Here is a 25,885-nt window from a genome sequence, read left to right as displayed (position 1 = left end):
TTCCAGAATTAAAAAAACTAGTGGGAATGATGAGGCGTTTTTACCCTTCTGTACCTAATTGGTTAAGACTACCACCAACATATTTTGTTCAGGTCATAGATTATAAGGTGAGACAAAACTATTGCAATAATTTAGTCGGGGGTTATATATAGATGGGATTTTCCTAAATTAATTCTTCATTGGAGTAAATGGTTTTGTTATTTTTTTAGAAAAAAATTATTTTTGTGATATTTGAATTGCCTTTGATGGAGAATCTGTCTCAGTTCTAAGAAAGTTGTTTCAGCAGTTAATTGCTCTTATTAAAGAGAGAAAGAAAGAAAAGGAAATCAAAGTATTATCTTTCTTCTAATCTGAATTGCTTTGTCTAAAGTTTTGAGCTATCATCTCTTAGCAGTCCTTTTTCAAGTAAAGGAATTAACCTATCCTCAGCCTACTTTTTCTCACATACAACTGAGAGGATATGATCAAGTCCCCTTTAACCCTCCCTCTGATTTGCTGTAGACACTGAATTCCTTCAGTCCTTGGCTGTTACATTTTCCAATCATCTTCTTGCCTGTTCCCAAGAAACCGCTATGATTTTTTTTCACTATGTAGTGGTTTGGTCCAAGATACTCATTACTGTTTATCTTCTGTGAGATAAGAATTAGGAGAAACGCAAAGCAGGCACCAAACTTGAAAGAATATAAAGAAGTTTATTAACAGACCTAAAAGAAGAAAAAAAAAAAATTATACCACCTTCAGAACTCTCCTCCTCCCCCCACCTTCCTCCCTTCTCCCACTGACAATGTAAAAAGACAACCCTTAAGATGTTCAGTCTGTTTACCACTTCCATAATAACCTTGTTCAGTCCATTTAGAAAGAGAAGTCTCTTCTTGCTCGTGCTATGAAAACAGTATCACAACGAACCAGCCACCCACTTCCAAATATTGTTCAGTCCATTTAGGAAGAGGAGTCTCTCTGCTCGCGTGTGAGTCCCTTCTCCTGACTTGCAGCTTTTCCTGCAACTGCTTTTGAGGGTCCACTCTTGAAGTTTTTTGGGGTACAATTTTAAGGTTGAGCCGTTCAGAAACAGAAGTTCTCTTCACCCATCTCTGGGAGCATTTCATCTCTAAGAACAGAGGCCCCCTTCTCTTTCTCTGGGAGCAAAAGGTCATCCTCATCTTCATCGTTAGGACTATCTCTGGGAGCATCTCTAGGAACTGAGGTTTTCTCCTTTTCCATTTGGAGCCAAAGTCCTCATCTGGTCCATCTTTAGGAACTGAGGTTTCTCCTTTCCCATGTGGAGCCAAAGTCCTCATCTGGTCCATCTCTCCCTGTCCAAACTTCGCATGAAATTACAGCAGCGTCAGCATCTGCCTATCTCAGCGCAGGTGCTTTTGCTCACGAGTTGAACACTCCACCCCCCATATCTTCATGAAATTACAACAGGATACTCTGATATATCATAGCTTCACAACAGAATTTCAGCTTTAAGCATCTCCTCTTTCTCTTCCCTCAGGTTTTCAGCTCTTCACAGCACTAAAAGTGTTAATCTCACCTCGGCCTTGCAGCTGGAATGTGGCTTATTGCTGTTGGTCACCTGACCTCTGTAGGACAGCGGTGCCTCTTTGCTGAAGTCTTGGCTGCAGTGGAGACGGGGGGAGCCGAGCCGCTCTGGCTGCCCACAGCCCTGCTGGGGGGGAGGGAGGGGGGGGTCCACAGGTGGAACAGGCCCATGGCTCCAGGATGGCCGTGGCCCGGCCCGGCCTGGCCCGAGCAGGGACTGGGCCGGGCCCGCTGGCCCCCACACAGGCCCTGCAGCCACCTGTCCCAGCGCTGGAAATGAGAGAGAGCTTGGGGGGGAGTTTGTCTATTCTTAAGTGTGGATTGCAGAGGTGGTCACAATTTTAAGTGGCTTAAAGAATTGTCCATATTCAAACTGGCCACTGATAGGTTCTGTCAGGTCATAGAGGAAGCTGTAAGCACCCCTTAGCAAGGACATCACTTCTGGGACTATGCTTGCTAACCTATGACACACTAACATTTGTCAACTCTCTGTGCTGAAACTAGGCATTGCATTCCTGTTGTCTTTCCAAAATGTCATTGTCAGTGCCAAATACAGGCATAATATAATATCTCTACTTGTTATTTCCAGATTATACTTTCAGGAAATATATAAATCATTTTGATAGTGGTGTCATATTATTAGAACCTCATTTAAAGATGATCACTGGTCATGTCCCTCAATCTTTTTTGTAATTTTGCTTCCCAGAAAAGAATTTTCCATCCTATTTCTAGGGCCTGCTCCAGTGTCTGATCTTTAAAGGAGTGCAGAAAAGCTGAAATTCAGGAAAATATAAAAAGTCTTCGAAATGTACCTCCTAATGTGACTACTTAAAATCCATTAAATAGCTAGATAGCCTGTGCTCTACCTCAAGGGGCTTGATTTAGAAATAATTAAAATTTTATGGTGTGCATGATGTAGAAGATTAGACATCATGGCTATAATGATAGTTTCTGCTATTACTGCTTCTGTTTAAAGTAGAATAAAATTACATAGTTGGGAGCAACATTTTTGGTGCTGTTACGATGTCAACTCTAGATAGACTACTGGACAGAATCATAGTGGAGACATTGTTATACTGCTGCTTAAGAGTAGATATATTTTAATTATATTTTCATCACTTTGTTATGCTTAGTTTAGTGGAATTTTGAGTCAGTCAGCTAGAAATGATTCTTTCCTGGCACAATGCAAATGTTAATACTCTTCCAAATCTCCAGTGATATGCAATTTTTCTGAAATTGGAATTTGATTTTTGCTTGTTCATTTTTCATTCATTTTTAGCTTCCCAGTGAAGATACTGAAATATTTGTGAGTGCCTCACAGTGCTTATTATTGCTGGTTCAGCTGTATGGAGGGACCAATCAGGAGAGTATGTCTCCAGAAAACATGGACAGCTTTGCTGCAGTACTGAAGTCCAAAAAAGATACACGAGAACTTAAGGTTTTGTTGAAAATTGTAAAGAGACTGGTGAGTTGACATCTAACCTTTTTCAAAGTCTGCATGGTTCTTTTATATCATTTGGTAATTTTTTTGTCTGGTTTTTTTCCCTCTTAAAGGAAAAAATATTTTAGAATAATTTTAAAAATAAAATATGCTAAGTTGAATATCATGACTTTAAATTTCACTTTTCTGGAGGAGATAGCTTTCTACACTTAAAACCTCTTACAAAATGATTGTAGGAATTCTCCTGTTGCAGTTAACCATTCAGCTATTTAAATAACTCTTGCTATTTTTATATTTGCTTAGTAATTCAGCTCTGTAAAGTATTTTCTGAATGCCTTCTGAAAGAACTAACCTTGTAGCATTCAATACCTGTTCAGAAACACAGTGGTTTATTTCACAGTGAATAAAAGGCTATTTTATACTTGGAATAGGTTTGTGTGTGGGCTGTTGAGTCCTCATTCTCCCTGAGCTATAGGGACCACTTGTGCTGGAGTGGCTGTAACACAGAGCGCCAGGCAGTGGGAGTTGTGCAGGGGCTTATTCTGGTGATGTTATTGACACGTAGGAGGTTCACTTCTGTCGTGCTCCAGCACAGTGGAATGACAGCAGCTTATGTCTTTCAGGTAGCTTAGAAGGAAAACTTTGGGTATCTGTAGCATTTTCTCAGATAATACTATGGGTTTTTGTATTGAAGTGTCTTAATAAGAAGCTTTGCCTGCATTGTCAACAACATTGCATTGGATGAGTACTTCATCCTTCACTCTCTAAAGGCAGGAGCTTTCAGTTAAAAGAGGGTAACTGCCCCAGTGTAAGAGGCAGAAGATATTTCAATTTTGCAAGTGCAGTGCTGGCTATTAGAGTAAGACTACAGTCCATGGCAGCAGGAATTAAAAGGAAGCAACTCCCTCGTAGAGATTTCAGAGGTCTTGTCCTCTTTCTCCTGCCTACTGTGCTTACATCACAGGAAACTAAACACCATACCCTTCTTCCCTGTTTTGCCCTATCTTGCCCTAAAAGAAGCATAAATGTATAAAATTAAAGTTGATATGATGTTTAAAATTCTAAAGATACTTCCTATCAATTTTAGCTTGTACCTCTGCTTTTCTTTCTGAATAATTGTTTTGATGCATAGAACTGGCTTTTGCTTTTCTCCAAAAGCAAGATGAGACAAAAAGGTAACAAAGTGTGAGGGAAGGAAAGAGAAATGAAGCTGCAATATACATATGTAGATTATTTCATCGTAGCATAGCTACAGACTAGTAGTGACGTAGTGTGCAGGATACTTAACACAGAATCTTGTATTGACTATTTTTAGAGAACAAAGCTATGCTGTCACCTTTTGAACCTTGCAAGTTCCTGTACTTTAAGTTCCAGTATTCTCCTTTGTACACCTGGTACTCGTTATTTATAACGTCAGGCACAGATTTTTCTGTAATTATTGTAATGAGATCATAAGATTTCTTTTGAAAGCAGGGTTCATAGATAATTTGACAGATTATTTAATAAATCATATGTTATTTCTCTAAACTTAAAAAGTCCTGTTCAGAGGAGATTATTATCTTGTCAAAATTGTCGTAATCACAAAAGACGTTGAAATATAATCATATATATTTAAGAAGGATTCAGCCCACATCAGCTGAATTTTGAAGCCTAGAGCAGTGTTTTTCAGTATCTGAGCAATATTCTAATAGAGGGATCAGTAAGTGCACCAATTTTCATTGTTGCCAATCAGTGCTTATATAGAGCAACTTTTCAATTTGTGGTTACATTGACTTTGCTGGTGCAGGTAAAGGTATTGCTTATGTAAGACAGGAATGTACAAAAAGAGGTCCATGTGGTTATGCTACAGATGCCTTTATGGCATGTATTGCTGGAAATAAGGAAGGGCATAGCAGTGTGACTACTTAACCTTTATCTAAGTGTTTCACCTGACTGCAGTGAGCCAGTGGAGGCAGATCTCTCAATTTCAGAGTCTTCAGTTTAAGGCATATCAGAGAACTTGATGTACAAGATGACCTTAATTTGATGAACTCTATATGTTGTTATAACTTAATAATTAAACCACTGGGTTTTATCTCCAGTGGGTGGAAGATTTCTTGAAAAAAGTTGGAGATTTGAGTTTGTTGGTTTGTTTTGTTCAGGTTTTTTAATTATCATTTTCAAATTTGACCAGCAAATTGACTACAGGATAATATAAACTTCTTGCAGCACCTTCTTCATTAAATGTTTTCCTACAATTTTGTTGCATTCATTTCTTAAACAGAAATAAAGATATATGCCAGACTTCTTGCAGACTTAATACTGGAATTGCTATGAGCATCCCTTTTTATAAGCTTTATTTTGCTGTAAAAAGGAATCATTAGGAGAGAAAATATGCTTTGAGCTAATTTCTGTAACCGTGTAAGTAAGTAAAGATCATCTAAAAGCTTTAAAGAGGCAGCATTGACTGTCTTCTTTCTGTTTTCTTTATAATTACCTCTTAGTTTTCAAAGCTTTGGGCTCTGTCAAGCACAGGTTAACCAGTTTTTTTACAAGAACGTTCTCTCACTGGCATTGATATAATGAACAGAAACTGAATAAAATTATTGAATCAAGGAACAGGATTTGGAGGTTTTTTTCCTTCAGACCTTCCATGAACTCTCTTGTTCTGGTTGCTTCATCTTGGGTTAGACAATGATGCTATTCAGATACACTTAATCTTTTTAGCAGCATTTTTGTAACTGATTGGTGACATCAGTAGAGTGATTGCTTGCTTTTTTTGTTCTGGAAGCCTCTCCTGCCACTTGTCATGGAAATCACTATCTTATCATTCCATCTCTTCTGTAAAGATATAGTGCATCTTAAAATGAGTCCAGTAAATTACCTAGATCAAAATAATTTTGCTTTTGTGAAGCAGAAGGAATTTTCATTTGGGAAACAGGTAGTTGAGCTTTTGCCTACTTTACTGAGAAGTTTTTAATTTCTTTTTTTCTCCAGAGGAAAAAAATCTCCCTGCCATCCCAATTTATCATCTAGTATGTAATGTAAAGGCATTTTTTACAGAACTAGCCAATATCTTTCCACTGGACACATAATTGCTGTGGGATTACAGCTCGGTACTCACAAATAAATTATTTCAGCTTTCAGAACAAGAGAAGACTCTTTCTTACTTCCATATAGTAATAAGGAAAAATTCCTCTGAGAAAAATGAGTAAATATTAGGCTTTCTGCACTCACTGTGAAGAGAGAATGTTTTTCCTATGGCTTTTCCCTTATATATTAGTCAGAAAGGATATTGAGTTCCTAAATCACACCTTTTTCTCCTGATTGTCTTTCTAGAATCTCATTTTTACTAACTTGTGTATCATAACTGTCAAAAAGTTGTGCATCTTTTTTTCATGAGCAACTAAGACATTTAGGATGTCATCTGCGTGTCATATACCGCATGGGGGTATGTATAAGGATTTCTCAAATCATTTTAGGCTGTGTAGGAGAGACATTTAGGCTAGAATGGTATTACATGAATTGTGGCAAAATTCCATAACATTTGTTAATTTCATTGTAGGACTATTGAACTCTAATTTGATTTCCCTGCCAATTTGAGCCACAGCAACAGCATCACTATGTACCTGTAAGGAAATTTACTACCCTGTTTCAAATGTACCAAAGCCTGGGGAACCACTGATCACTATGTCTAAGATGTCGTTCAAATCATGGGGTCCTTAAGTGTTTCTGTCATGTAGATTAGCAATGATATCATCGGCACTTTTATACAAAGATCTGCTGCATTCGCATCTCTTGAATAGACAGCTCAGTGTTTGTATATAAAAATATATGTGTATATCTTTACTGCAACAGGTCCTAGATTAGGTCGCTGTTATATTAATCCCTGATCATGCATTATAAAGACATTTAGAGCTTGGGGAGGTACACAGATTTAGGGTAGCAGTTCTGCAATCCCTCAGTAAGTTGAACTTCTTGCTGGAAGTTTGCTCCTTAGTAGATTCCCACAAGTACATCTATAGGGAGCTTCCCTCAAAGAAAATGAAGCAAAATCCCAAGAGTTTCTCAGCATCCCTTTTGCAGCTTCAGCTCCAAGGACTCAGCGCCAGAAGGAGGTGCTTGTGCAGCAATTCCCAGACGTGTCTGTTCTCCCATGGTCTTAAAAGGCTGCGGGAACTTGTTGGCATATCTCCTGCCAAGGGAGCACAGCACTCAAATAATCTCAAATTAGCTGGTGAAAACTTTCTATGCATCTTACTCCTCATCTGAATCTTTTAAGCAGCCTGTAATTAATTTAATTAGTTGCTAAAATAATCCATAATATTCCATTGTTCTAAGGAATAATTTTATGACAGAGATGTTTGTTGGACTGTGAACACAATACTCACTTGTGAGTTGCTGACATGTATAGGTATAGTCACTGTAAACAAACAAGCTTTCCTGAAATTATACATATTCTTAAAATTTGTGTGACTTACAGGAACAACTTCTGTCCTTCATTAGTGTTAATCTCTTATTTTCAAGTTGTTACCAAGCCTGCATCCCTTCCTTATAGACTGTCTTTTGTTGGCTTCAGCCTACAAGAATAATGTCCTTAAGACATTACTATTGTAAATATATTAAAAGGGAGCATTTCATTAGATAAAAACAACTTTGATCCTCCCAAATAGGAAAAAGCTAATCAGCATTAGGATACATTATGCAGATCATAACAGGATGCATTGCTCAAAATTCTTTGAAACAAATACATGGGAAGGAAAATGCACGTTCACCCTTCTCGCTGAGTTGGGAAGCTCCTGTTTGCACACTCAGGCAGGGGTTTTTTTTACAGTTGTAACGAAACTGGAGAGGATCTCCAGAGATGAGAGATGGGGAGGCCTCCACCTCCCAGCGTGACTTGGCAGCCTTCTGCCATGGCACTTTCAGGCCCTGCCATACCCTAACACAGGGGCAGCAAGTGGGGTGGTGAAATTGCCTTGGGCCAGGGGCAAGTGAGACTGTTCTCCCCTCCTCCTCCACTGGGTTTTCATCTATTTGCAAAGTAAGCTTCTAAGTATGGCTTTTTCAGTTTTGCCTGTGGCTTGACTGAAATACAATCTAATGACACTTTTTAAATAAAAAACATTAAAATGTTCCCGATGAATATGAACAGTCTGCAGGGTTATTTGTGAATTGGATTGCTGGACCAGGCCATTGCCATTGCTCAGGAAGCAGCAGTGTGTTCAATTTTACAGCAAAGGTTTAAGAAAACTTGGTTTAAATTACTCAGAAGATAAATGCAGCTAATCACAACTACACTAATACAATTTAAATGACAAACAATTATTTAAATAGAGCTAGTATAACTAGCGTAATTTAAAGAAACTCACTGTTTGATGGACAAAGTTCTCTTGTGGCACAGCCCTTTTGCAGTTTTGAACTTTATGTTCAGCTGTTAGTGTCATATGGGCTCTACCAAATGCTCATGGAAATGAAATATTGTACTTCTACCATTAAAACCTGATAGAAGATTCTTTCTTAGCTTAGTAAAGCATTTTAAGTAGCTGGGAAGGAAAACAATTAATCAGTGTGATTTTTGTATAATCAAAACTTAATAATATTCCAGTTTGTCGTCACACATTCTACAAGCAATACCAAGTCCTAAGATACATATTATTTCATCTATAATTATATACTTGGTATTAAGGATAACATAGCTTTTCAAAAAACACTTCTTTAAAGTGCTACATGAAAATGTTATTTGTATGTCTAGTAATACTTAGGATACCCAGATGTGAGAGGGATGCTGAAGTTGGTTTATATTTGAGATCCCTTAGCATTCTTTATAGTACTATACATGGTTAATTTTACCTGGCCTAACTCGATTCTGAGTATTGAAATCCCAGACACAGTTTTTCACTATAGGTCTGATAAGAATTTTCATTTTTAATCTGAAATGCTTAGATACTGTTTCACCTTAGAGGCACAGGCATGTTTCACATGTGTGCCTGGCTTATGGAGCTTGTGAAGGGCTAAATTCAGGCTCACTTACACTTTGAGTAACTCATGGGATGTTTTCAGGATGCTGCATAGTAGGACAATATGTTAGCAGCATCCTTGACTTACTCTTTTTTTTACATTTGCATTCTATGGTTTCTACTGGAAGAGAGGGAAGAAGATTTCAGTATTTAGATTTACACACTTGGTTAGAGCACTGATAGGATTTTAATCGGCCTTTCCATTTCTGATTGGCCTTCCTTTTAATTTACCTTTTTGATTTTTACAATAACCTTCTTTTGGTTCACCAGAATTCTTAAGCACAGCATTCTAAAGTTACATACTGATGGGGTTTATTCCTATGTTTATCCCTCTGTCTTATGAAATGAAACAGAGTGAGTATCCATGAGTAAGTCTCAGTGAGTGATACGGTCCCCAGAATTCTTATCTTCCTCCATCTTGACTTTGGATCCTGTCCAGAAGCTCTGTAGCTGTTACCAGATTGGAGAAAATTTTGCTATTTTTTTGACCCAGAGCACTAGATGGTACAGGAATGCTCTGCTTATTTTTTCTCATAGAAAAAGCAAATATTTAAATCTTGATAAGATTGTCTAGGCTTATAGGATCACTTATTTCTGCCTACATCAGAATCCTATTCTGCCGTGTGAATTTAGTACATCTCTGGCTACATTTGCTGCATCAAATGAGATGTAGAATAATATCAGTTCTGTCGCTGAGAAGGCTGGGATGGTGAATGATAGGGCTACTAGTTCACTTTATGTGATATGGTTTATATCCTTGTGTATCTGTAACTGTGAACACAGTGTTTTTTGGTTTTTGTATGCGTCTTGGGATACTCTTAACTCAAAGTGTCAAGAAGTTTTTAGCAACCGCAAGAATCAAAATTTTATTTTAATTGGCTCTAAACTGAGAGATTTTTTTTTTAACCACTGATAATTGGAGCCTCAAAACCTGTTCTATCAAAAATAACAGGCTTCATGTAACCTGTGATAAAATCATGGTCCTCATACAACATTTTACTTAAGAGAATCTATCAACACAAATGAAATAGGATTGAATTATTAAAAATCTCTCATCCTGAATTTTAATACTAGGTTGCACATATTTCCATGTTCTGTAGCATTAATGGGAGCATATGAGCAGTAGGTTCTGCTTTCATTATTAACTGAATTTCATTAGTCTGTAGATGGGGACGTCATTGTGATTAGCTCAATCCAAGCATAGTAAAAAGTAATTTCTTTCTCCAGAAAACAATCCAGCTTTTTGCTGTGTTCAAAATAGGATCAAGGAATGGCCTGAAAGTGACTCTCCCTAATAGGAAATAATTTGACTCAAAATGACCATTCTGGGTAAAACAAGTTCATGGGTAACGATCAGTTCTGTGCAAGCAGGTATGAATGTTTGACTAGATGATTACTAATATAAAAGAATCTTCGTTTCATTAAAAATTTAAATTCGTATGGTCAGAGAAATATTTTAAAATCCTTAGTCTTCATGTGAAGTTGTTACCAGAAACTAAAGAGCTTTGGAAGGTTTTGGTTGCCAGTGTTGAAGATGAGATACAGTTACATGTAAAATGGTTTACTGTAACTTTTTGTAAACTTTTATTGCAAACCCTTCAACAACACCTCCCTTTTTCATTACATCTATCTCTTACTCAATCTTCTTGCTGACAAATTTACTGAAGGTGTAATAGTCTCTTACATTTCATTGTGTAAGGAAAATTTTAACTATGATGTACCAGGATGAAATCTAATGTGGGAATTAGATTCCCTGCTGAAATGGAGTGCTCCTTCCTTTGACTTCTAAATCATCTAGTAGTGAACAATCAGAGTAAAAGGTCTTGTCGTAACCTCTTTGTTAATCCTTTTGCTCCCTTATTTTCCTTGCCAATGTTTCTTTCTATTGAAACACTAAACCTAGTGAAAAAATCTATTGATTTTTAAAATATGGTTCAATTTATGCACTTTAACAAGGCATGCAACAAACATAAGCTATATTTCACTTTGTCTGTATCCTTGCTCTCTTCATTTTGTAAGGCTGGAGCACTGCTGGAAAGCTGGTGTTTTCAAAAATCTTGCCATGAGCAAATTTGCACATCATACAGAGCTTGATTTTAAAAGCCAGTGTGTGGATGCAGATAAACAGGGAATATATAGTTGGAGTGCTTTTATTGTAGAGGGAGACAGTCCTTGGCCATCAGGCTGTGAAGATAGGGGACTGTGAGGCACGTAAATTAGGCAAAGGAGACAAATAGCCTGACAGGGAATTTCTGGTATGGATTATCTGTCTGATGGGAATGTGATTAAAAATATGTAAGTACAACAAAGGTATGCTGGTCGTGGCAATGAGACCAAGCAATATGACCATTTAGAGCAAAAAGAAGGCACTGTTTAAGAAGTTAGAGATCGTTGGAAAGATCAAAGATGAAAATTACTTTAGAAGCAGCAGTCAAAACATAAGTACAATGAAAGAAAGCAAAATACTTATATTTTTCCTTGGATATCTCATGCATCTAAGGGTTGGTTAACATATTTGTTAACAACAAGTACCTACTTCTAAGGTTCCCCAACAGAGGGCCCATGCTCACAGGCTAATCCCTGGCAATGATAATCATGTCTGGGCTTTATGAGCATGGTGCTGCACAATTTCAGATGTCTGTGGTCCATGAAAGTGTTTTGAAACAAGGTTATGTTTAAAAATAGCATTTGTGTGCATTGAGGTTAGGTTTTCAATAGATTTCTACAGTAACTGACCCTCCTCTCCAAGTTCAAAGTGTTTCAACCCAGCATCTTCAGTGATGTAACATCAACATTTTAAATTATGAAGACTCTAGTAGTTAAACATATATAAAGTGCCCAGTGCTGTCATTTCTTTAAACTATTAAAATGTAATGTTTTTACATGAACATCATTATAAATTAATAACAAACATAATTTGTGGTGATGCAGTGTTCTATGGGCTGTGAATTACTGTCCTAAATTTCACACAGCAGATGCTTTCTCTGGGATGCAGAGCCTAGATGATGATTTCATAAGATGCAGCATAAAAATATCTCACTATTTGCATTCCAGCTCTACTCTGCTTATACAGCTTGCTTTTTTAGACCATTCAGGGGGCATTTTAAGAGTGTTGAAGTTGACACACAATTCTCAGTCTTGTCAAAACCTTATGATTACCTAAATTCTTGCGTATCAGTGAAAGAGTACTTCTTCGAGAAATATGTAGTGTTCATTAGAAATGAATCAACAGATGCATGTCATTTCATATCATCCAATAGCTCCAGTGATTTAAAATTATTTTTAAAAGAATTATATTTGTGTACTTAATTGCAAGAGAGCTGCTGTGGAGTATAACCCCCAGTATACATTGAAAAGTCAAAATGGTATGTTCCATAGTGCATAATATTTTACATTGTGATGAAAATCTGATTTTTGTGCTGTAAATCCATGGAAATTATAATATATAGACTTACTGCATATTAGAATCACAACATAAAATGTTAATTTAAGGCAAAACCTGCCCTGTCTGTGCTAAACAAAATGCACATATAAAAATCTGCCGTGTATACAGGATGTGATGCATATATATGTAATGTGTGCTAAACAGTGGAATCTACCAAAATAATAATTTAAACAGAACCATTATTTATAACTGCAATTTACTATTGTCCCATATAATCACTTAAAAATAGAAGGAAGAGTCAAGGTAGAATACCCTTTGCTCATTCTGACTAGGTGCTTCCTTTGTGGCTTTTCATGCAAGAGGCCAGTGTTTCCAGGGGAGTGCCAGCACAGGGCTCTCTATGTGTCCTCTGGATGGACTTGGAGAGATATAAAGGCAGAATTTCCCTAGGGAACTTGGGCACAGTGCTGCTTGTCCTGAGTACTGGAGCAGAAAAGCTCTGCAGAGGTTACTAGTAAAGCAGCATTTTGACAGCTGTAAAATTTTAAGAGTCCTTACTGAGTAGCTGTGTGTCACTTATTTTCATTAGAGCAACAGTCTGCACAAAGCAGGTTAGAGTTAAAATCAGTGTCACATTAATCTTTTACAATTAAATAATTCCCATGGAAGTGAATATATTAACACGTCCTGATACTGCTACTTTTCTGCAAGGTACTACCAGTATTTAAATACCATAAAAGGTAATTTTTGGCATATGTGATAAAACAGCAAGTGTGCATAAAGCATAAAAGGAATTGTGGTTTATAAAGATTAGGGCCCTCTTGTAATCTTAAGCCATTAGTACAGTTTAGTATTTGCAATATAAATGGAGGTGTATTCACAAAATGGCCCACAGTATTTATTTTCAAAGTCTATAACTCTAAGACAGCTAGGAGTAGTTTGTGTGACACACATCAGTTATGTGAGACCTTGGTTCTGCTAATATAGCAATATTTCTTTTAGTTTGGTGAGAAAAAATGCTTATTGCTGAAAAAAAAATTGCAGTTGTCATTGAAAGACCTAAATAATATGCCCTCAGGATTGCTGGAGTGAACTGTTGCTCCACTGAAGAGCTCTGGCGGCATCAGAGAGATGCTCATGCAATTTATTCATGTAACTGTAGTTCGAAGATGAAACATATATTACATTTTGAAAGTGATGTTATTTAATCATGATTGATTTTATAGTCTCTTCTAGTCTCTAAATCACCATTATATTTGATAGGATCTTTTTCTTGACATACCTTATTCTACATTTCCACCTCTTCTTATGTGTTTTTGAGTCTTCACTCCATTCCTCCGTTCAAGATGCTCCTGTTTTTTTTCTTGAAACTTACTTTTTTGTTTGTTGGTTTTAAATGAAACTGAAAGCAATGGATGTTGGAGATTGGAGGACTAAAAATGTTAAAATGCCTTCTCTCATCTTACATTTCAACCACTGCAGATTTCAACAAAATCTTACTTTCCTTCTTACAGCTTCATACTTCAGTTTTGCATAGCTATTTATGATCTCAAGAGCACATAATTGCATTAGCATACTGTTATGTGCTTGTGTGTGTACACCTCTTATTGTATACTCTTCTGTAATCCTTTTAAATTTTCTCGTTACAATTTTTCCTGGTTTTTTAGTATTTCCATATACATAACGGCTAAAAGTTTTAAAAATTGCAAGGATTTTAAATACCTTCATTTTCCAAATTTAGTTACAGAGATTCCTAAGGAAATTTAATTTCCTGGAAGTACTAATTACTTACTCATGAATATCAGACCTACAAAAGTTTCTCTGATTTGGCTGTCCAAATCATTAGGTACTTTAAGTCCTAGTCCTTTATTTCTCTTATAAAAGGATTGAAAGAAGAGACCAAAAAATTGATGAGGAGCCAGAAATTCCATGGGATATGAAGTCTTTTGTTTAACAGTTTTAATTACATTAAAGTTCCCTCAGTTGTACATTTCAAGAAGATGAAATATAATGAAGTAGGATGCTGTGATATGAGACTAAGTTATGTGGGAAGCCTGATAGTTTTCCTAAAAACAAAACTAGAATCAGTTGGCTTTTGGGTTGTAAAGCTTGTATCTGTCTTTCTCCTCACGCCCCTTTTAACAAATTGTTTTAAATGGGAGATGAACCTGGTAATGACATAATCAAGCTTTTGACCCATGAAGTTCATGGCTTTGAAATGAGGCAAACCAGATTTGTCTATCCTTACTAGAAAATAAAAGCCAAACATCCATCTGCCAAGATTGTTTTATTCAACTTTTGCCTAATACCTTGTAGAGTACTTAAAGAACTTAAAAAATTATGATACTTCTTCTTGAACTTGGATGAGAAACTGGAATACAAATGTAATCACTCTGACAGTGATTTAGTGACCCTGGAACATCTGGGATTAAGGCCAGGTGCTGAGAACAGTGGAAGGATGTGGATTGGAATGTGAAAGGAGCAGCATTGACTACTGCTTAACACCTGTATGTGAGAAAGAAAAATGATGTCTTGAAATGGGTAGAGGTGAGAAATGTGAAGAACTGATCAACACTCTCTTAATATCTTGGCAGCACTGCAGTTCTGAATGTAATTCCCAAACAATATGAAACACATTAGATTTTGAGACTACTGAATATAATGATTTTAGTGTTATAAGAATCTTGTGTCCTGCTCTGTACAGCCTGTCCCCTCTGTAGTGCTGCTTTGATCCAGCTCCCCACCCAACTGTCTTGGGGTGACTTTATGATGTGTATCCCATATCGCTGCCTATGCCCAGAAATTAATTTTTGTGCCTTTCTATGCCTCTAAACTGAGGCTGAGAGGAGGAAGGAAAAAACTGAGCAAAACTTTCTCAAAGCAGTTTGCAGCTTGTTCAAGGTCACATAAAGATAGCAGGTTTTTTTCCCCCCAGCTGGGGCAGGGGAGCGAGGAAGCACCCGGCTTGCGGCTTTCCAGTCAGCTTTTGGCCAGTTGTTTCAGTTCCTTGTTCTCCGGAGAGAGACTGAGAGTTGAACTTTTCCTTCTCTGGAATTCCGGATTTTCTCCCTTTTCTACTGGACTGCCTGATTGCTGTAACATCAGAGCACATCAGGAGGACTTTCCACCAGGCACAGAGGGCCTGGCCCTGGCCCAAGCCCCAGCTCCAAGGAGACCAAAGGGAGGGCTCTAACGCTTTCCCAGGTTTTTTCCTCTACAGAGAAAGATTTTACTATTTAACATGATTTTCCTTTCCCATGTGTTTGTTAAATAAATAGTTTTATCTTCTTCACTTTCCTTTGAGGAAAATTATTTTTTTCCCGAACCTGGTGGGGGAGGGGTGGTTGTGCCTTCTCTCAGAGGATATATTTCTAAATTTGGCCAAACCAGAACACCAACGTACTGGGGTTCAGCTTGCAGCCTTTCTGTTCCAGAAGAGAGGAAGAAAAGAGGTTGGAGGTTGTGGCACTTCTCATGTACCTTTCTTTTCTGCCCTCTGATGGACAGGGATGTATCTCCGACTCCGCTGCGAAGAAAATGGATCAGAGCTGAACTTCTATGTTATAATGTCCATAGTGGGGAATGCACTTCAGTGAAGTTGTGTGAATTCAGAAACACTGTAGCGGATGAGAAGGGGCACCATGAATTACAGTGTCATCACTGGATGAGGTGTTCTAGGGATGTTTTCTAGCCACAGTCACATTAATAGTGAGAATAGCAAGTTACTTGAACCCTGATCCAAAAGATTCAAGAATACGGTATTTATCAGTATTGTGCTATTGTCATGTGGGACACAAATGCTATAGCCCATCAATTTGTTATAAGGAAAGCAAAAGGAGTGTGTCTGTTCAACCAGAAAACCAACCAACATATGTGAAACAGCTGGACAGCTGTTGGTCCCACACTAATAAAGCAGCTGTAGGTGCCGTAGCCTCTGCACCCCCCAGTCTTCCATGAGCCCAACTGCTCTGCAAGGCTGCCGGTGCAGACACACTCACCCACACAGTGTGCTCCAGCATCCAGCTTTCTCCATGCAGAAGAATGAGACCACACTTGCAGTACAGAAAGTATGTGTGTCTGGTCTAGAGACCACTGCATAATGCAAGTATCACCTTTGTGTCTCAAGCTGTGGTCTTGGTTTTGTCTGGAAACTTAAGACTAGAAAGATCAATCTGATTTAAAAAGTGAGTTTTGTGTCACTTGGTTGGCTCAAAGGGCTCTTTCTTAATTGTTCCCTGGACAACCATTCTTTTTTGATACTGTACCTTACTATTAGTTAGAGCTAAAATAATTTGTCAGACTAGTACAAGTTATTTCAGACCAAACAAACATGTCTCCTGATGCCAAATGCAGAACAAAGGCCAGAAGAGAAGGGAAACTTTTCCATACTTAATTACATATTCCCAGATGTAAGAAAGACCAGCCCTTAAATTCAGTGATGGTGCTGGAGTTGCACATTTTGGCTTTCAGTTCACCACACAACAAACCTGAAGAAAAATTCAGGGAAACAGGTTATATGTTTCTTTCATGATTAATATATTGCTAGATATAATGTTTGAAATAATGAGGTGCTTTATGAGAGAGTTGTCGCAGCTTTCGTATAAGAAAGAAAAATCAAATCAAGAAAAGTACAGTATTTTCTGCCACTCAAATGGCTTGCAAAGCTCATTATTTTTGTGTTATTTTCCTGACATTAATCTTTTCACTAAAACTATGTGGTTGAAAATAGAGGGATAATTAGCATTAGCCCATTTATGAGAAACTGCTAGTGACAGAAGCTTATTTATTGTTGTGTACAATTAAAATACGATGTGAACACATGAGAATTTACATTAAAACAAGATTGCAGCTTGTCAGCAGTTTCCTTTGTTCAGCTGTGTGTTTATTAGGCTACAGCTGCTCACCTACTTTTATATGACTTGATAGTAATAGCAACATGTTCATTATTGGAGATGTCTAAGCCAGTTTGATTACACAACATACAAAGCTAATATATATCTGATATAAACTTTGTTAAAGAATTAGATCTGGAAGTAAGATTATATACCAACAGAAAAAAAATACATTCTTGTTTAATCTCTTTATTGTTTTGGGTTTGTTTGTGGGGTTTTTTTTTATTTATTCCTTTCAGGAAGTGTTGTTTATGCATAGCACCTCAGGTGATTTATGTAGATTATTTTGCTGGTTTATTTGGACAACTTCAGTTCATCTGCAAATAAACAACTTGAGACCTGTCAGGAAAAAAGCACATTTTTTTCCTAATTCTGTCATTATCCAAAGTGATTTCTGTAGTGTAACAGTTGGTATTAATTTATGTATTTAAGGATCTCTGGGACTTGTAGTCCCATTTTTGGGAGTTTCAGCTCTATGTTCCTTGGCGTAGATGAACCATGGCAGGAGGTCGCAGCGAAAGACACTTTTCCGGCTCTTGTAACTGGATGGGTGGTATTTCAGAGCCTACAATATGGAAAGCAAAAGTTTTGCCTGTTATTAGTACCCTGCTGACACACAACATGAAGGAAAGCAAAGCAAGATAGTTATTTATTTCTGGCCTGGAGACCTGATCAAGCATAGAGGAGCTGTTAGCAAGTCCCAATAAGAAGTTATAAAAGAAAGTTCTAGGAACCTTTCTAAATGGAACTGGTTTGTGCTTTTGGGTGTAAAATAGGGTCATCATGTCTTCAGTGTACCATGGGGCTGACATACCAGCATTATTAACTTGTGCTGGAATGGTTCACATTGTTCTCCAGTCAGAGAAAATATTGATCCTATTAATTTCACTTTTTTTTTTTTTTTTGGTCACTATTTGCAAGTCTAGCTACTGTATGAACTTTCTGAGAAGATAGGTATCAACTTGCTCAGCTTTCAAGCTTGCTCCATGTCTCTTATAGCTGTCAATGTTATTTCTGTTTAGATGGTTTTATTTCTCAGAACTGTGAATAGACACAAAGTCATAGTCCATGACTTTGACCAGAATCTTCTGGAGCAGAAGCAGGATGAATAAATGAACAAGCACTTTGATCACTAACAAAATTAAGACTTAAAGCATATACTTCAAATTCATTAATGAGCAGAAAGAACCATGCTTATGTATTTTCTTCTGGCTTTCCTGACGGGAAGCAAATTTCCTCTCTTCAGCTTGTTAATATCTTTTAAAAGTTTCTTTGCATCCCTACCACCTCATCTGTTACTTTTGCTTCAGATGGAAAAGTAGCAAACTCTTACTTGTTTGGGAAGTGTTTAGATACTGCTAGAGCTATGATAGTAGTCAACCCAACATGTGCAGCAATTGAATGCTTCCTGCTGCTTCAGTATGCACTGCTTCAACTGCTAGTATTTTGTTGTTGTTGTTTGGGAGTTTCTGAGGAAAGGGATATATCTTTCCTTTCTGTTACTTCTGCTGCAATTTCCTTTGGAGAAAAGTTTCGCAAGTCCCGTGACGTTTCACTGCCCTGTATGGGCTGTTAAATTCAGTTTAAATGCCAAGCAGCATTTACGACTGTGGTCTAGATTCACTTCTGATTTTAATGTCGTATTTCTGCTATTTCTCTTTATCTAAATGTAATATCATTGACATTGATTTAAATGGATTATGTTATCATAAATTACTGCTTCATTTGCATAAAATAGTTTACGGAAGAATATCTTTATATTCTAATGCAAAAATTATGGTGCTTCTAGTTAATTAATTAGAGGTGTCAATTATTTTCTAGAATTATACCACATACCACATAATCATCTCCTTACAGTACTTTCCTAATTCTAATCTCAAAATCATTGAGCTGAGTATGTGGGCAGAAACTTCTGAGTGACACATTAGTGGTTTGTCCTCTGATGGTGTTTTTACCATTGCACCTTTAGATCAAATCTGATTATTAATTTTAAAATGCGGAGCAGCTCATAATGATCATTATACACTCCTGTGAAGTTCCAGAGCAAAAAATCCACAAATATTTTAATGTTCTTACGTTTGAAAACTGAGGTTTAAAAAACCTCTTATTTTAACATTGTAGAAATCACCCACTCATGAAAGTTTAATCATAGATTTAAAACTGACTGTGATCTAAAGCAAAGAAGGAAGGGAGAGGAGGGGCAAGATAGAAGACAGGTAGAAATATCCCTATACAAGAGCATCTGAGCTTAACCTTGATTAGCAGAATTTCTTGGCAGGGATTTGTACTATTCAGTCTGCATACAGAAATGAGACAGGTATGATACTCCAAAAGTGCACTCAAATCCTGCAGTTTTCAAAAAAGAAAATGGATTTGATAGTGTCATTGAACTCAGAAAGAATTAGACACAGTTCTCAGAAGCCTGAATTTTAAATAGTGTTAATTAAAATGTGACCTACTATCTTTTACTTCTCGGTTGAATTCATATTTTTTCTTCCATATTTTTATTCTACCACAGGGATTTTTTTTTAACTCCTCAAAATGCACTTCTTCCTGCCCTTAAATGTAGCTGGTATTGATTGGTGTGCTTCCACTCAAATGTCCCAGAAATGCAGATAAGAGAGCAATGTGATACGGTGTTATGAGAGGTTCATGCACATCTCTCAAGAAATGCATCCTTCGCTTATGTGCATGTTTGCAGTGTCACTGAAGAGGGAGTGTCATAGTTTTAATCCTCTTGATTTCTGACTTTTTGAATCTGGATGAACAATCATATAAAAGCAAAAGTCAGATGCTTTCCTAAAATGTTTTGGCTTATTGAAGATGCAGATAAGTAGACTTTGGTTAAGACTTGGGAAATGATAACAAAACTCAAAGCCAATGTTAATTTTCTTGCCGTGCTTGCGGAAACAGCAGTGAATATTGGTAGGATGCAAGTGAGTCAAATTTATCCTTTACAGTGGCCATTAGTAAAACAAAAATCGTTTCTCTTTACTGAAGCTGATGTCTGTTAGGCAAGCTGTTTTCATACAAGTAGGAAAAGTTTCAAGAAAGGAAATGAATGGGTTTGTGACAGCTTATATTTTTAACAATTCACTTTCTTTTTAATTTTGAATGGCAGAATAGTAGTTGTAGTACTCCAAAAATATTTAAGACAAAATACATTCCCTTTACATACCTAATATAGGTACTTTACCTCTGAAGTTTTCAGCCTTGACTTAGCTGTAAAGCTGAACACAACTTTTTGGAAAGGAAATACTTAGTGTACATATTTGAATTTGGCAAATCTGCCTTTCTGACCATGATTTTTATGTATGTTTAACCAGCATTGGTTTGTTGATCAAAGAAAAAGACTGGGGAGGGAAGGGGATCAAGCCAAAAGAAATATCAGTAGAGGAAAAAAGTTTTACAGAAAAGAGAAAGTTTTAATCCTAAATGAAAATTTTGTTTCATTTTAATATTTATTTTAAACATTTGTCCTTTATGAAATTCAGCAAAATTTTAAACAAAAATAGTGTTTATAAATGATATACTAAGACGCCTTATAGAAGAGGTTGCAGTGCAAATGACTTTGAGACGTTCAAAGCTCAGTTTTGTTCCATTAGTGTTATTGTGGTTCTTATATCAAGGAAGCAGCAGACTTTACCAATTAATCTGTGCTAACAATTATATGGATTTGTGTTAATAATTGGCTGGATCTTCAATAACTTTCAAACTCCTATTTCTATCATTAGTCAGCAGGAAGCTAATTGTTTCTGTATGACCATTTTTGGGCTTCAAGTAGTGGATTCTAAGCAAAATGTATTATTGTGTATGTGCGGATATTACTGCAAGCAGAAACTGGAGAAGTCATTGGGTTTCTGATAGGACAAAATTTCCCTGCCGAAAACCAAACAATTTTCCCCATGGAAACCAAACAGTGATTTGCCCATGAAAACCATTTATCTGAAAAAATATCAGAGAAGCATCTCTGTAAAATGTCTGGTTTTAATTGAGTAACCATTTGAAACTACCTGTCTGTTCATTTAGCTGTTTCGCCCTTTTGTATATCAGTAAAGGTTTCTTCTTGCCTTTTGACATAAGGTACTGAAGTATTTATTGCAGCCCTAAACCTCTTCCGGCTCTTGCATAAGAGCTGACTAATCCTAACAACAGAGGGCGATCCACGGTTCATTGTGCAAGGAATGGGGCTCAGCTCTCCTCTAGGACCATCAGCTTCCACTTGACGTTTCTTGGGGTAGTGATGTGTTCAAGGTGTCTGTGGGTCACAGCTGGCCTGCAGTTGCTGCAAATCTTTTTTTTCAGAGTGCTGCAATTTGGGTGTTTGCTGCATTAAATTCTAGAGGAATTAAGTTGTCCAGAGTACAACTGTGTGCACTCTGAGCAGAAACTGTGCTTTATGGCAAGTACTACATTGTGTCCCCCTTGACAAAAGAAGAAGGAACTTTTCTAAACTTGGTCAAGACAACTGTAATTGGAATATGTGAGCCAGTTTTAGTCTCTGCCTGCGAACACAGGCTGTGAAAACAGCACATCCTTGGGAACAAAGGGGTTGAATTGCCTGTATCAGTGTAGTGGGTTGGGTTTGTAACTGGGCAGAAACACCAATTTAGTGTAGTGGTTTGGCCCAAAATACTCATTACTGTTTATCTTCTGTGAGATAAGAATTAGGAGAAATGCAAAGCAGGCACCAAACTTGAAAGAATATAAAGAAGTTTATTAACAGACCTAAAAGGAGAAAAAAAAAAAATTATACCACCTTCAGAACTCTCCTCCTCCCCCCACCTTCCTCCCTTCTCCCACTGACAATGTAAAAAGACAACCCTTAAGATGTTCAGTCTGTTTACCACTTCCATAATAACCTTGTTCAGTCCATTTAGAAAGAGAAGTCTCTTCTTGCTCGTGCTATGAAAACATTATCACAACGAGCCAGCCACCCACTTCCAAATATTGTTCAGTCCATTTAGGAAGAGGAGTCTCTCTGCTCGCATGTGAGTCCCTTCCCCTGACTTGCAGCTTTTCCTGCAACTGCTTTTGAGGGTCCACTCTTGAAGTTTTTTGGGGTACAATTTTAAGGTTGAGCCGTTCAGAAACAGAAGTTCTCTTCACCCATCTCTGGGAGCATTTCATCTCTAAGAACAGAGGCCCCCTTCTCTTTCTCTGGGAGCAAAAGGTCATCCTCATCTTCATCGTTAGGACTATCTCTGGGAGCATCTCTAGGAACTGAGGTTTTCTCCTTTCCCGTTTGGAGCCAAAGTCCTCATCTGGTTCATCTCTAGGGACTGAGGTTTCTCCTTTCCCATGTGGAGCCAAAGTCCTCATCTGGTCCATCTCTCCCTGTCCAAACTTCTCATGAAATTACAGCAGCGTCAGCATCTGCCTATCTCAGCGCAGGTGCTTTTGCTTACGAGTTGAACACTCCACCCCCCATATCTTCATGAAATTACAACAGGATACTCTGATATATCATAGCTTCACAACAGAATTTCAGCTTTAAGCATCTCCTCTCTCTCTTCCCTCAGGTTTTCAGCTCTTCACAGCAATAAAAGGGTTAATCTCACCTCAGCCTTGCAGCTGGAATGTTTCTTATCGCAGTGGAGAGGGGGGAGAGCCGAGCCGCTCCGGCTGCCCACGGCAAGGCAGTGGGGGGGGTTCCATGGCTGGAACAGGTCCATGGCTTCAGGATGGCCGTGGCCCGGCCCGGCCTGGCCCGAGCAGGGACTGGGCCGGGCCCACTGGCCCCCACACGGGCACCAGCAGCCACCTGTCCCAGCGCCGGAAACGAGAGAGAGCTGTGGGGGGTTTGTCTATTCTTATGTGTGGATCACAGAGGCGGTCACAACTTTAAGTGGCTTAAAGAATTGTCCATATTCAAACTGGCCAGCTGATAGGTTCTGTCAGGTCATAGAGGAAGCTGTAAGCACCCCTTAGCAAGGACATCCCTTCCAGGACTATGCTTGCTAACCTATGACAATCAGCATCCCATTGGTCGTTCAACATGTACACACAAGAAAGCACTTCAGTTGTGCAGCTTTTCCTTGGGCTTCCTATTTTTGATACAGGGACTACTAGTACAATTCCGAATCTGACCACAATCCTAAGAAAATACTCCAATCCAGATGCTTAGGTTCCCAATGCCATAGTGTTGGCTTGTCACTGGTACAGAATGAGGCAGCTTGATTAGTATATGGAGAGGACAGAAAATAATGGTTGCCTGCTGATTCACCCTGTATTGCTTTTGGGTCACAAGTGGAGTCTAATTCAAGATTTCAGATTTTTATCTGTAAGATTTCAGATTGGATAAGTCCCAAACTGTCATTGACTTCTAACGCATCTAAGGACTCATTCTTCTTTGCTGGAAGCAGTAGGTCTTGTCTGCTGAAAACATACTAATCTGAAAGGTTATTTTTGTTCTTGATTACTTTAACCTGCTCCATTTTCTGCTCAGAAAAGTGAAATTAATTGGGTTTTTGTTTATCTCACTCCCAAACTTTCTTTTTTTATCCTTACTTTTAGAGCTTGTTGTTTTTCAAAAGATACCACCAATGTGAAGCAATGAAATTATTTAAACTAATATTATATACTGAGTCTTCTGTCAATTGTTTTGATAGTGTCAGAATATTTTACTCTGTCATTTTTGGTTGCTTTAGCCAAGAAGACTATTGATAGAATCAGAAATAAAATTCCTGATTCTTAATCCTATAATGTGACCACAGAAAATAATGCTATATTAAAAAGAAATTTAGAGCAATTTAGGTTAAGGGGGGGAAAGGCATATAAAATCGGTGTTAGACTTGTGGATATAGAGTACTAATCTTTACAGAAGCTGTTGGACAGTAAGTGTTCTCCATTTAGTTATTGGAAGACTTGGCATGGAAGAAGATGAAACTTAGCAGGACTAAATTTTTGTGTACTTTCAACAGGAAATTACAAATAATCATTGAGATCAAATACACATATGGATCCAAAGTGCCATTATCTCAAGGAAATTGAAATAATGTGATTTCAATAAACTTGAAAAGATCAGCAAATATTAACACAGTCTTCCATACTCTCTTCTGTTTATACCATTTTGGTATCTTTTTGCAGAATGGTGTAAGTGTGACAGGGAAGAGATTTTAATGCATATTCTGAGGGGATGAAGATTTAAAAACTATTCCAGAGAAGGCATTCATCAAATTATGTGCACCACAGAACAATAATATTGTATCTCTTACAGATTTCATGCTGAGATACCTTCATCTTAGTCTGACCATTGAGATGCAAACTAGAGATTAATTTGTATTTTGAGAGGTTGTTGCATAAATATGAGAAACTTATTCATCTTTTTTTTTTGGTAGCACAGCTGTGTTGGGTTTTTTTTATACAATTAACCACCTAACAATCTTCCAAGACACAAATGCTGCATGAAATAGGCTTTCTTACTTATTTAAGTACTTCCCATGTTCTCTAGATTAGGAAAGGCTGAACTTGTATAAACAGTTAGTAGCAAAGAGTTAGTAACACGGGAGAGCTGTCCCAGTTTGTACAGGCTAAAAGGTTCTGCTATAATAGTCAAAAAATGCCAGCAGTGGGGAACTTCTACATCCTACTGAAGTTAGTAGACTTTGAGCTTACTACCTTGCCTGATGAGGCCCACAAGTTCTGTGTTCCTAATTTTCAGTTGTACAGACCAGCTGCTACTTTGTAATGAGAGAAAGCTCCGGCTGCAAATATAGAGGTGCTAGTAGAGTTTGCGGTGTTTAGAATTGCATTGTGACTTTGTAAACTGAAAATACGCAGTAGGTCTACGATAGTGTTTTAAATATAAAAGGTTTTTAACAGCCATTGCACTACTGTGGTTGATAAAGCAAAGTGGGAATTACAGAAGGCAAACATTTTGGTCAATATATCTACGTTGCACTCTAATAATGGATTACATTAGCAGAGATGTGTTCAGAAGACCAATCAAAGATTGTCCATATTGACTTGTGAGGCCCCCTGCTACCCCCATGGAAAGAATATAACCACTTAGAGAGGTGAGAAGTTTGGGACTGAGGCCAGGGAGACCAGCTGGCTGGGATATGCATGGGCTGAATCAAATATTGTCAGTACTTAAGAAGCAATGTTTCTTCATTTGCTCAGTGATGTGTTTACAAACAGTGGTTAGTTCCATTTTTATTGAAAGTGATATATTCTCCTTCTCAACCTGCTCTTAGAAAAACAAAAACTTTTTTTTACAAGAATTAATTCCTCCTTGTGTCAGTCCCTTCCACCCACATACCCTGCATATGCACACAGTAATTTAACATGACATTCAGAAAGAAAAAACAAACACCATTTACAATCAAGACATCAACCTATGTTTTAAAATTCAGATTATACAAGTTGAGTGCCTGAATTTGCATAGAAAATGTCTGGTTTGCATAATAGCTTGAAAACTATTTTCCTTCTCTAATATTTGGTTTTTAACTCCATTTAGTCATAGTGCTTTCTGGAAGCTGCCAAAGCATTAATACTTAATTCTGGTCAAAATATTTGCTTTGGTTATTTTCCATGCTCTAGGATTGCAGTCAGATCTTTTGCAGGCCTCTGGCATCCAAGAGGTTTTCTCCATTCTTGCTTTTTTTTAACTGATTATTTA

The 25,885-nt window shown here is 37.6% G+C and overlaps 1 protein-coding gene across 8 annotated transcripts in view; it reads left to right on the top strand.

Moving 5' to 3' along the window:
- ULK4 (unc-51 like kinase 4) overlaps nucleotides 1-25,885 on the top strand; it is a 224,149-nt gene that overhangs the window by 165,353 nt on the left and 32,911 nt on the right. For all 8 annotated transcript variants that reach the window (XM_048299801.1, XM_048299764.1, XM_048299787.1 and 5 more), the window contains one exon: nucleotides 2,825-3,010. In XM_048299801.1, the coding sequence (XP_048155758.1) occupies nucleotides 2,825-3,010 (186 nt within the window). The remainder of the gene's footprint in view (nucleotides 1-2,824; nucleotides 3,011-25,885) is intronic.

This window comes from Corvus hawaiiensis, chromosome 1 (genome assembly GCF_020740725.1).
Source record: "Corvus hawaiiensis isolate bCorHaw1 chromosome 1, bCorHaw1.pri.cur, whole genome shotgun sequence".
Lineage (NCBI taxonomy): Eukaryota > Metazoa > Chordata > Aves > Passeriformes > Corvidae > Corvus > Corvus hawaiiensis.
The sequence above is the reverse complement of the archived record's forward strand: the minus strand, read 5'-3'. Positions and strand labels throughout refer to the sequence as shown.